Source organism: Penaeus chinensis, chromosome 38, assembly GCF_019202785.1.
Source record: "Penaeus chinensis breed Huanghai No. 1 chromosome 38, ASM1920278v2, whole genome shotgun sequence".
Classification (NCBI taxonomy): Eukaryota; Metazoa; Arthropoda; class Malacostraca; order Decapoda; family Penaeidae; genus Penaeus; species Penaeus chinensis.
The window spans coordinates 20,541,410-20,553,909 of NC_061856.1; the positions used below are offsets into that span (position 1 = coordinate 20,541,410).

Below are 12,500 nucleotides of genomic sequence, written 5' to 3' on the forward strand. Positions count from 1 at the left end.
AAGCAACACAATTAATTCACACGGATATAAGTCTGGGCAAGGCTTAGTGCTTGGTCAGCCCGGAGGGCGGGCGCGTACGGCTGGCTCAGCAGCCAGCCCTGACCCGACAGTATAATGCTCTGTCACCTACTCACGCCTTGCCCTCGAGGCGTGATATTTGCCTCAAGGGTGACCCAACCTAGATGGTTCTTGACTTGTAATTACTTCGTTCTCGCGTGTGCTGTCCCTGGTGCATCTTCGTGGATGCTCATTCCTGTCGTCGTCTTCATCTTGGTCCCTGGTAAATCCGTTCGTCCTCGACATCCACACGTCCTCGAAGGTCTTGCACAGGTCCTCCATGACTTCGGATTCGTCTTCGTAGTCCTCGACCAGGCCTAACTCGGCGGCTTACTCACCCAATGCACGTCCCCACAGATCTCATCCAGGTCCTTCTTGCTTGTACCAATGTCCTCATTATCGTTGTCAGGATCATGGGCATCCGGCAGGAAGCTTCGTCTTCGAGCTCCTGGAGGTTGAGTGGATCTGCGGCGTCCAGGCTAGTTCACAGCATTATGGGTCGACTGGTATCTGCTCTTGGGAGTTCCTGGTCCTTCACTTGATCTATGGGCGTAATTCTTTCTTTCTATTCTTTCTCGGTTTCTGGCGATCTTCCGGTGACGTTTTCCACAGCGTCCGAAGGCGACTGTTTCTGCAGCAGAGCCTCCTTCGGTACCATGACAGATATCATGAACAAGATTATACATATAAGGGCCAAGATAGTAAGAGAAAAGAAAGACAACAGAGAAGAGGGGGTGTTAAGCGCCACTAGCCGATTATTTATATAATTTGCAGTTTTTATGGTTGAAGACGGTAACGGCGATCCGTATGGACCTAGCTTGAACGGCTTACCGTCTCTGATAGACAGGAGGGTAAATAAGGGAAACGACAACGGCATCCACAAGGATTTACTTGAACCAACTGTCGTAACACAGAGAAGAAATGTATGTCACAAGTCACACATCACGACTTGACAGTGTGTGTGTGTGTGTGTGTGTGTGTGTGTGTGTGTGTGTGTGTGTGTGTGTGTGTGTGTGTGTGTGTGTGTGTGTGTGTGTGTGTGAGTGACAGTTAATGAGAGTGATAGTCACCTCACACAGACCAGACGTGGGTGCCAAACACAGAAATTAACGTTCATTTTACAGAAATGCAATAAACTAGCTATAACAGTAATACAAAATTATTTCTAGTACTACATTGAATTTAACATTTAATGATCTGCGACAGAATGACGCACTAATGAATGGTGACGTGAAAACAATTCGCGAGCGATTCTTCTCTGGGAAAAAATTCTGCAGAGGAAACATGTCAAGCTGCGCATACAGACTTCAATTGACGGGGGTCTTTCTACCCTAATTTGCCGTACTTTATGAAGCGAAATGAGCTGGGAAAATATTAATAACCCACTCTATCTGCGAGTCTGTGATGGGCGCTCATGCTATGAATGCTCTATGACTATTTATCGTGAATCACAACTCGATGGGATTTACCCCAAACATGGCAGCGACGTCAAAGGGGTGAGCAGGATGTGATTAATAAGCGAATCTCAATTCTAGCTTAAACCCTAGTCCTACATTATTTAACGGACATAACAGTGGGTCACACCTGCTCAAAAAGTTGCCAAACGAACTAACGTCAGAACGCAACCCCAAGTAATCAGGCATTTTGATACTATGATAAGGGGAAGATCCCTGGCGCTATATAAATAATTCACGTTACAAGCTTCGCTCTAGCGCCGATAGAACGTGTCACCAATGAGCATGTAACAGATGCTACGCGTTCTCCTATAATGTAACAATCTAGAAAACAATATACAGGAAATGCCAGCTGTTTCTCGCATTCATTTCACCCTGTCAATCACTCAGAGTGAAAGTGGGGTCAGGTCACACAGCTGTCCCAAGCAGATGTGAATGATAGGTTTCACTCGGAGGTCAGGTCAAGACGGGAAATGGGTAGTGAGAAAATAATAATGATATGATATTCATGAAAACAGTAAAATCATGAATGCGCTAAATTTGTTGCAATTGAAACAATATACTCTCTAATCACGAGAAAAAATAAACAAATGCGTAATAAATGAACAATATTCCTGTTGTTTGAACCCATACCGTTAATCACACAGTAATGTGATCTGAGGTCAGCAGTGGAGCGTACCATTTGCTGTCAATTAGCACTTTAACCTTACAAAACCAGTGTGCGCGTAACTGCACATACAGCTCTTAGAAAGGAAAAATGGCCCAAATATGTACTCACAACAGGTTTTGTAGACATGGCGTGGAGTGTGTGGGAGCGATTGGTTCGAGCGGTAACCAGAGGCTGTGTGTCCATGTTGCGAGCCAAAAGGACGCAACTACCCCGCTGCTACCAGTATGTAAAGGGTATTTAAAGAACACCTTTAAACAGTGATAAACAGGAGTGATAGCCAACGTTAGCACGGCTCACAACACAGTGAATCGGACCCATACACAGTAATGTAACACGGATACAAGTCTGGGTAAGGCTTAGTGCTTGGTCAGCCCGGAGGGCGGGCGCGGACGGCTGGCTCAGCAGCCAGCCCTGACCCGACAGGCTGTCGGCAGGAACTCTCTGAAGTGACTCTCACTGACCTGGGTCATCCTGGGCCCTATATCCCCCGGGAGTGCGCGTGGGGCAGTTATTTTTATTATCTGCCATGCATCCGCCTGGGTCACGCTTGGGTGCGGGGCACTGCAGCGTGGCAAGCCAGCGAACCACGTGTGAGCCAGCCCACGTGTACACAGTATACACACACACACGTGTGTGTGTGTGTGTATATGTGTGCGTGTGTGTGTGTGTGTGTGTGTGTGTGTGTGTGTGTGTGTGTGTGTGTGTGTGTGTGTGTGTGTGTGTGTGTGTGTGTGTGTGTGTATGTGTGTGTGTGTGTGTGTGTGTGTGTGTGTGTGTGTGTATGTGTGTATGTGTGTATGTGTCTGTGTGTGTGTGTGTGTGTGTGTGTGTGTGTGTGTGTGTGTGTGTGTGTGTGTGTGTGTGTGTGTGTGTGTGTGTGTGTGTGTGTGTGTGTGCACATACACATACACATACACATACACATACACATACACATACACATACACATACACATACACATACACATACACAGTAATATATATATATATATATATACATATATGTATATATATACACACACACATATATATAATGGGGCTTTTGCATTATTTCCATTACTAAATGAGTTAGGAATGTAATGTATGTGAGCCATGACTGGAAGAGTGCTGGTTCCAGGGAGGCTGCTATTTCCACACACAATATCCTATTCCTGGACATCGTGACCAGAAGTGCAGGTGGTAATACAGAAAACTGAATATTAAAAAACTCTGGATAAAAGCAAATCAAATCAAATAACAAATGTGGACATTAGCAAAAAAGCTGAAAACACTTATGCAGAAAAAGAGTAAATAACATTGTAAAGGGGAAGCATGAAGTGCTCGTTTGCACCAGGTCCACAAGCCATGGATATAACAATGGAAGGTTGTGTGGAGACAAAGTCAAGTCTGGAACAATGCAGTCATCTTGGGTAGCAGTGAAGGAGTAGTAGCTTTGTGGTAGCAGTTTTTTTGCAGAGTGAATAAAGTGCAACTAACTGACAAGAGATTCAGTCTGGTCAATGTGATGTAGGCTGTTACTCACAAGCAACCCTGTTTTATACAGATCTAAACTGTATATTGGCAAGGAGTTGCAAGAGCTAGGAAGTGGAGACAGATAATCTGTTTGCGTAAACAGAGCAATGTCACAAGGCAGTAGGCCTGTGGAAGTAGCACCCATTGCTGTGCTGTGTGGAAAGCTTGATATGTGTGCACTTGTGTAATTGTATAGGGTGTGTGCATAAGTTAATAGTATTATTTATGGCAAAAGGTGAGAAAAGAGGTGATGTTTATGTAGACATATGAGCTGCCTATGGTCTGTTGCACAAGGTGTAGAGGCTGGTGTAATAAAATAGCGAAGGTATTCCAGTTGTTGGAAGGGCTTACAAAGCCTTACAAGGCACACCCAATAATGTCCGCACATGTATGCATAATGCCCATATTTTGGGACATGGTATGGCAGTGAAGCATTCAGATCCAATGTTTTACTGGTATAATCAACATTCTTCATAATAAAAGTTATGAACATCACTTTCTATCCAAGAATTAAAAAAAACAAATCCAATCTGGTGTTTATTTTCTCTTAACACAAATACAATGTTGAAAGGCCAAAACTCAAAAAGAAAATGTATAATAATCATAAGCTTTCATTCACAATCAGTTAATAAATCTTTCCTCTCAAAACTCTGTCCTTTAAAAGCAATTCTTAGAAAATGTTGACAAAAAACTATAATAACCCTAAGCTTTTATTTACAATCAGTAAAAATAAAAATCTCCTTCCAAAATGGTGATTATTTTCCTTTCAACATATTTGCTTAAAATTCAGTGTTGAATGGCCAGTGGGGGTGGTCCTTTACCCTGAAAATAAAAATCATATGATTATTAAAAGAATAAAACAGTTTGTGAATGATCAAAGTCATTCTTAGTTTACTTTTAAACTAAATAAAGGGAATATGCTTAATGTTAAGATATAATCCCAGTAGTTCTAAGTTTGTTTAAACCCTTGGATCTGGGTGACTTGACCATCACATCAGGAAAAATTCCGGGTCGGGGTGTGGTTGACATGTACATGCTCAACATCATATTCCTGGCGATGTGAGCGGCAATGCAGGTTTTTACAGAAAATTTAATATTCTATAAAAATTTAAAAATGACTAAAGTAAAATAGTGCTACATAGCTTTATTTTTCTTGCACTGAGTTCTGGACTACCTAGAGAGATAACTGGAGTCTGTGCAAAAGAAATAAACTCACCATCTGGTTAATGCAAATCAAATGGAAAATATGGACATTGGAAAATGGCCAAACAGCTAAACACGATTATGCGTAAAAAGTGTAAATAACTTTGCAAATAGGAGGCACACAGTCTTTTCACCAAGCACATATGTTTGCATGCACCCGGCCTACAAGCAGCCACCCAGCAGAGCAGCCGCTCATGCAAGCCTAATGCCCAGATTTTTGGTGATGTGATTATCATGACGCAACCAGATCTAATGGGTTAATGGTTAAAAAAAAAAAAAAAAAAGTAAATGCTAGATATCAAAAGTCATATAACAATAAAAGAAAGTCTAGTAGCAAAAAGACCCTTAGACTTAACCCTTACTGTGATGTGACCATCACATTATGCAAAACTTTGTTTTGAGGGCTGGGTGTTTTGGTGGTTAATGGTTAATGGTTAATGGTTAGAAGAAATAAATGGACTAGACATCAAAGGTCATATAGCACTATGATAAAGTACTGTGGCGAAAAGGGTGGAAACAAGTTAACCTGAAAGTTAACTTGTTTAATAAGATATGTCAGATTTCACAGGTTGTAGAAAGTTGTAGGATAAAGTATTAGTGAAAAGAGTATTGAGGGGGAGTAAATGAAATGCAGTGGGGATTTATAAAAGGGGATGTGGTTAAAGGTATTGGGCAATCAGATCAAATGGAGAGTATGTGTCTGAGGGAGGGAGAGTAACGGTGTATGAGGAAACTGCAAAAAAGCTATTATAAAACAATCCAAGGGTAATACAGTGAGAAACAATAGACACAGAAGTAGGAGAAGAATCCTGAGAATGAAATATGAGGACAGGTGGTGAGGTATCAGGAAGAATGTCAGAAGGGGATTCACAGAAGGACATTGTTGTGACATAAGGGAGTCATGTGAACGTCTAAGTGGGGGTGGTAAGGATGATGCAGAAAGAAGAGGGAATGGTGTTGCACATGGAGGAGAGGATGGGGTGTTTTTTGGGGTTAGTGGGAGGAAGAGGGGTAGGGGGGAATTTGAGGAGTAGGAGGAGGATGGATATCAACAGATACTTTGAATGTAAAGCAGTTAAAGGGATTAGAGGGTGAATGAGGGAGTGGATCATTCTCTTGAGTCTTGTTTATGAACCTTTGATGTCTTCAAGCAAGAGTTTCTGGATGGGAGTTGGGTGGGGATGTCTGAGAAACAAAGGTTTTCCTATGTGGAGAAGAGTAAATAGATGTCCAAAGAGTCAAGGGAAGGGTGGGTGTAGGAGAGGATATGGTAGGAGTTGGAGTGGAATGCTCAGATTGTGTGGTGTGACAGGTAGAGTGAGGAGTAAGGTGGGAGGCACTGGGGAAGTGGTAAAGATTGTTGTATCTGGATTTAGACTGGAAAAGGAAGGGAAGAGATACTGGGGGAGATGCTGAAACTTCTTGAGAAAGTAGAATAGGAGTAGAGTGAAGTAGTTTTCAAATAGGTAGAAAGAGATAAATCTCGTTGGTGAGCTTCTTGTCTGGCCTTGTGTAGAGTGAGGCCTAGTTTGAATCTGAGAACTGCTATCTAAGATTTGAGCTTGTAGGCAGAACAACTCCTATAAAATACATTATGGGAGCCACCACAAGTGGCACATGTTCATGACTGCACAGAGCAATTGGAATGGTCATGACCAAGTTGGGCACAAAGAGGGCAGCAACATTTTTTATATTGATGGAGAAGGGGTCGGTATGGTCAGACAAGGCAAGACACTCCACCAATATATACTTCATAGGAGAGGTCATGTTTACAAAAGCTAATCTTGGCAATATGCGAGCAAGTCGTTCTCACAGTCCTTGTCATGGACAGGACAGTCATTCGTAGAAACAGAAACAGGGAGGAGTGATGTTGGGCAAGAATAGGTTTATCAGTGAGGTCAGTCAGGGTAAATAGTGAACGAGCTTGGGACTCGGATGTAACTGTAACAAGGGATGAACTCTCAAAATAACTGCTAATGGAAACTTTGCCTACTTGTTTTTGGAGGAGAAGGTTATTGTCAGAGTATGGGGCAGTAAGGGAAATTACAAAGAATTGATCCCACCTGCCTGGGCCAAAAAGGTCTGTAGAGGTGGAAGCAGTAGAAGGACAAGGGTGGGAGGAAGATGGGGTGGTATGGAGAGAGGTAGTACTGTTGGTTTGAGGACAATAAGGACAATAAGGATGAAGAGTAGAAATAAGGGATGTGGGGGTAGACAATGAAGAAGACTGTGCAGTAGAAGATGGAGTGGAGGATGTTGGGAGAGAGGAAGGGGTGTATTCTGAAGGTTGAGTAATGACCTAGGTGGATGATTCGTAATGGTTAGAGTTGACTGCAAACTCGAGGAGGGGGTATTAACATCAGTTGGAGCCGTGGTCAAAGGAGAGGTAGTGTTTGGGAAATCAAATTTAAATAACTGATGAAAGGGCAAGCCTTAATGCCCCTAATATGGGTAAAAATTTTCATCACTCTTTTTGGTGAGCCTGAAATAAATGGGGAGAGGAAACAGTCTACTCCTCTGGGTCCCCATGAAGGGGAGAGGCTAGATAATTAACCAAGGAATACTGTGCCCACAGTTCCTGGAGGCCGTCCATGACTGCCACAAAGCTAGCCTCTTAACCTTTCAAGTAGAAGGTTGAAGTCTAAGATCAGGGTGTCCCCCATATTGGGCCCATCTCTGCCTCCTAGGCCCCCCACAACAAAGAGCAAGGGATTAGGGGTAGGCCAGGTGTTGTGAACATGCCGTCATGGGAAAATTTGGCTGTAGGCCAGGGTGACACGAGCTTGCCACCGTGAACATTTTGGCTGTGCATTGGGATGACGCGTATTTGCCATCATGAGCATTTTGGCTGAAGGCTGGAGTGATGGGAAAGAGTCACCATAAGTGCACAAGCCTTTTGGAGGGTGATTAGACTCATTTGGCATTCAGAAAGGGGCTTTTGCATTATTTCCATCAATAAGTGAGAGTGGAATGTCGTGTCTATGAGCCATGACTGGAAGAGCACTGGTTTTAGAGAGGTTGTCATTACCATGCTCAGCATCCTTTTCCTGGCTGCCATGACTGGTATTACAGAAAATTGAATATTACAAAATTGTATAAAAAAATACACGTTACAAAATGTTACTAATTGTTATTATTCTTGCATTGAGAGTGAGATGATATGGAGGGAAGGGGTAGGAGTGGGAACATAAGGAGTAGGGGGAAGATATAATGGAGGAGATATAGAAACATCTTGGGGAGAAGGGGGGAGGGGCAGATTGAAGGACATTACTGGAGTATGAAGTAAGAGGAAAACCTCATCAGACTGTTTACTGTCTAGCTTTGTGTAAAGTGAGGCTAAGTTTGAATCTGTTGACTGTTATGGGGGCCACCACAATTGGCACACATGTGATTGGGTTTAGTTAGGTGGTCAAAAGCCAACATTTCTTGCATTGACAAACAGGTAATTTTTACAGTCTGACTAATCCATCATAGACAGGGCAATCAGCCAGGGAAATGGAATCAATTACAGTATAAGTATTAACTCTTAGCCTTTGAATGACATAGGATTCACGCAAAAGCTGAATTGGCCGTAGCTCTGCGTGACATGATAGTCATGTCATGGCCAGGCGACAAGTTATCCACTTCATGGTATAATGATGTGTGCATTATATTTTATGCTGTTCTTTAGAGGGAACCTTCATGCCCTCACTCTATGTCATGAATCATTGGCTATTTTGTATAAAAGGGCAAATTTCAGAATATAAATAATTCGCCTGCCATGTGTGGAAGATGTCATACATCAAAACATGATGCTCTTGCTGCTGATGTGAACCTGAAACTCTCACTCTTGTTTAACCCGACGGTAACTGGTATAAGAAAGCCCTGAACATCATAAACTCTGGTGATTTTTGGCAACATCCATACACTGGGCGCAGAAGACTGCTACGAGTAGCACAACTTCCTGCTCCACACCCTCTGGTGCATCGCTGCACTTATAGCCATACCCCACAGACTAAGCTGTATGTTATGACACTTGTAAACGTGTCCCGCCTGGGTTGGGGTAACCCCTTCCCGATGGGTCATACCATGAGGCATCAAAACAAACTGCTTGATCTGTTGGCGTGCGGCTGTACGCCACAGCGGCGCGCCACAGCAGAAAGCGCAACGAGCCGGTGATTCAGCTTGATGTACCGAACTCCCGTGCTCAAAGTCAGCGCATTGCCATTGATCTCCAGAGTGTAGAGTTTTTAAAAAATATTTCTTCACCTGTCATCAAGGGGTTAAACAGCATTTAGAATAAACTCTCAATTATATATATTTCAGCACCTGAATGGCATAACTACATTATCCTAAGTTTAACTGGTTGAGGAAAAGATATTACCAAGTGAGATGAAGGAAACGCCCATTGCAGTCAAAGCCATCAATAGTCTTCATATCATCATCTGACAGAGCAAAGTCAAAAACCTAAAAAATAAAAACAGAAATTAGGTTTTAGGTATTTTATCCAAGTAATTTTTTCCAACAGCACATGTTAAGATTTCATTACTGCTGTCATCATTTCTTGATTCTATAGATAATATAAATGTAATCGTATATTAGGCAGGGAGATCTGCATTAGGAAAATGAAAGCTAAGGTGAAGCTGATCTTGCATGCCAGTAATCCCAAAGAACTACTGTGGAAGGTGGAACAACGCTCATTTTGAGTCATTCCTAGTAGTAGAGGTTTCAGTCCTTGCTAGAAGTTATATATATATATATATCTATATTTATGTATTACTGCATTATTCCATCTTGCATAGAATAATGTACGACATTGTATTCAAATCTCTGAATCAGATCCACTAAATGCCTACAGAGTTGCCTATAAAATTAGTCACCAATACTTTAATATGGGCAGATTGATCATTTCTATGAGACTTGTGTTACTTTTTCAAATATCAAAATTTAAATTAAAATAATTACTTACTATTACTATTAATTACCTTATCATTATTTTCTGACTGATTTTCTTTATATCAAACAGTCACTAATGAACTTTAAATTAATGTGTTTTCTTAATTACACTGGGGTTCCTTTAAGCATAAAATCGCTCTGCCAAACAAATGTACTTCATTTGGATGAAGAGCTTTGAACAATAAACATTAAATTATAAAAAAAAAAAACTTGATTTATTTTGTATTAGAAAAATACCAAATGCAAAAATACATTTAAATATGTTTATACAAACAGGAACAAAATGTTTCTCACATAGGGAATATACACCAATATTTAAATCGCAAGTAAAATGGCAAGAGTGTTCTCTTAAACTACTAATGACAAAATTATTTTCAATATACAAACTAAATTCCCAAGAATTTTTTCAAATGAATAGCTAGCTACAAGGTATCATAGGAGGAGGAGAATTTTGGCTGAAAGCCAGAGTGACAGGAATGACTCGCCACAAGTGCACAAAGCTCTTGGAGGGTGATTAGACTTAGTGGACATTAAGAAGGGGCTCTTGCATTATTCCTACTGATAAATGAATGTGGATGTACTACCTGTGAGCCATGACAGGAAGAGTGCCAGCTCTAGGGTGGATGCTATTTCAATGCTCAGGATCTTATTCCTGCCCACTGTGACCAGGCTGTACTACAGAAAATTGAATACGTCAACAACAAGAAAAAAGTTACTTATTGTTATTACTATTGCTCTGATGTATGGAATACCTAGAGCGTTGGTTCCAAAACTATCATACATAACAAACTTTTTTGCTTCCAGCATACCCATAGATCTTAGCACTGTTTTACCATTTTTGGTTGGACTAAAACAAATAATACAAGCACAAGGCATTTTACTAAGTACCAAAGCTACTGGAAATTTGGTTCAAGCAGAGCAAAGTGTAAAAAAGCTGGCAAATTATCAGAATGGCATTTCTATGAACTATTCAATTATAAAACAGAATCACAGAAAATTTCTCATGGCTCATCAATTATAAGAAATAAAAATGAATAACTTCAATTCAGAAATGTGATCCAGAATTGGAGAGTCTGAAATAAGTCCCTACTGTGGATAAAGCAATGTGCTTGGCTTGGCATTTGGGTAAATCTTATCAGACAACTTGCAAGGTCATCTCGTAGTACAAAAAGGTGCTGTTGTACCTTCTTGACATGGCAGTAATCAACTGTCATGCAGTGTACATACCCAGACTTCAGGGTTAAGCTGGCTCATGAGCTACTGCAGCTACAAACCTGTGGCACTGTCAGTGGCATCTTCCAACTCATTCCTTACAGTCACCAGGTCACTTTCCTGACTTCTTACACAGAAGTAGAATGGTTTAGATACAAATATATTCCCAAAATCTGGGCCTACCTAGTACATAGCCTGCTTACTGTTCCTGAGCTAACATTCTTCAACTTACCTGGATATTTTCCTCAATGCGTGATTTTGTAACTGACTTGGGAATAACAATCACGTCACGTTGAATCTGCAGTGACAGATGTAACTTTAAAGTCAATATGAACTGTAATATAAAAACATTATATTGCAATATCCTCATGTAATAATACTATAACTGAGTAAACCAATGTAATCAAATAGGTCAAGTCATGAAAGTTTTGTATTCAGTATGACTTGAGGCTGAAAATACACATCATAATCTTACTAATGTAATATCCAATCATATTTTTCCAAATTCATGAAAAAATATGCATATCAAATTAAAGCCCAAAAATTATAAATATTTATAATGAAACTACAACTGCATTTCCCAGTGAAGCACCACAACCCCACAACCTGAAGCTCTGCATACTTCCCAAGTTGGGTCACATTAAGTCCATAACCTTGTCTTCACATTCTCACCAGCAGGCGCTCTTCTCGACTCACTGTAGAGACCTGACTGGCTGACATGTACATCTCTCATCTCTCTCATTGGACCGCAGGCTCCCCTCATTTACTATTCAGTTATAAAGACCACGTGTACTTAACCCCTTTGATCTGGGTGCCATGACCATCACATCATGAAAAAATCTGCCTCAAGGGGCAGGGGATGTGAACATGTCATCACAGGAAAATCTGGCTATAAGCCAGTGATGTAAACCTGTCGTCGTGAGCATTTTGGCTGAAGGCCACGTTGATGGAAAAGACTCGCCACGAGTGCACAAACCTCTTGGGAGGTTGATTAGATTCATTTGGTGATTTTGCATTATTCCCATTGATGTACAAGTGTGAAATGTCCATGAGCCATAACTGGAAGAGTGCCGGCTGCATGGAGGAAATGATCTCCATGCTCAGCATCTTAATCTTGGTGCCGTGACTGGTGACGCAGGTTGTATTACAGAAAATTGAATATTACAAAAAAAAAAAAAAAAAATTAAATGAAACAAACAACAGTGTTACTTATTTCTATATTTCTTGTATAGAGTTGTAAACTAACTAGAAAGATGATATGGAGTCTGTGCAGAGAAAATAGTTTATTACCATTAGGAAGGTAAATATGGACAACGAGAAATGGCAAATATGACGAAAACGCAAGAAGAAGGCATCAAGTTTTGTCACCGCACACCCTTATTTGCATGCACTCAACCTGTAAGCTGCACACCGTAAGCCTAATGCCCAGATTTTTGGTCAAATGATTGCTGAGACGCA

At 41.1% G+C, this 12,500-nt stretch overlaps 1 protein-coding gene across 2 annotated transcripts in view; it reads right to left on the reverse strand.

Annotated features, from left to right (window-relative positions):
• Nucleotides 1-4,216: 4,216 nt before the first annotated feature.
• The window catches only part of LOC125045833 (aldo-keto reductase family 1 member B1-like), a 41,687-nt gene continuing 33,403 nt past the window's right edge, over nucleotides 4,217-12,500 (reverse strand). The window contains exons 8-10 of one of the 2 annotated variants that reach the window (XM_047643345.1): nucleotides 11,275-11,340; nucleotides 9,259-9,341; nucleotides 4,217-4,514 (exon numbers count right to left, since the gene is read on the reverse strand). In XM_047643345.1, the coding sequence (XP_047499301.1) occupies nucleotides 4,472-4,514; nucleotides 9,259-9,341; nucleotides 11,275-11,340 (192 nt within the window). In that variant the 3' untranslated portion in view covers nucleotides 4,217-4,471. Of the gene's footprint in view, nucleotides 4,515-9,258; nucleotides 9,342-10,370; nucleotides 10,506-11,274; nucleotides 11,341-12,500 lie in introns of those variants that run through there. The other variant, XM_047643348.1, reaches the window with a different exon arrangement.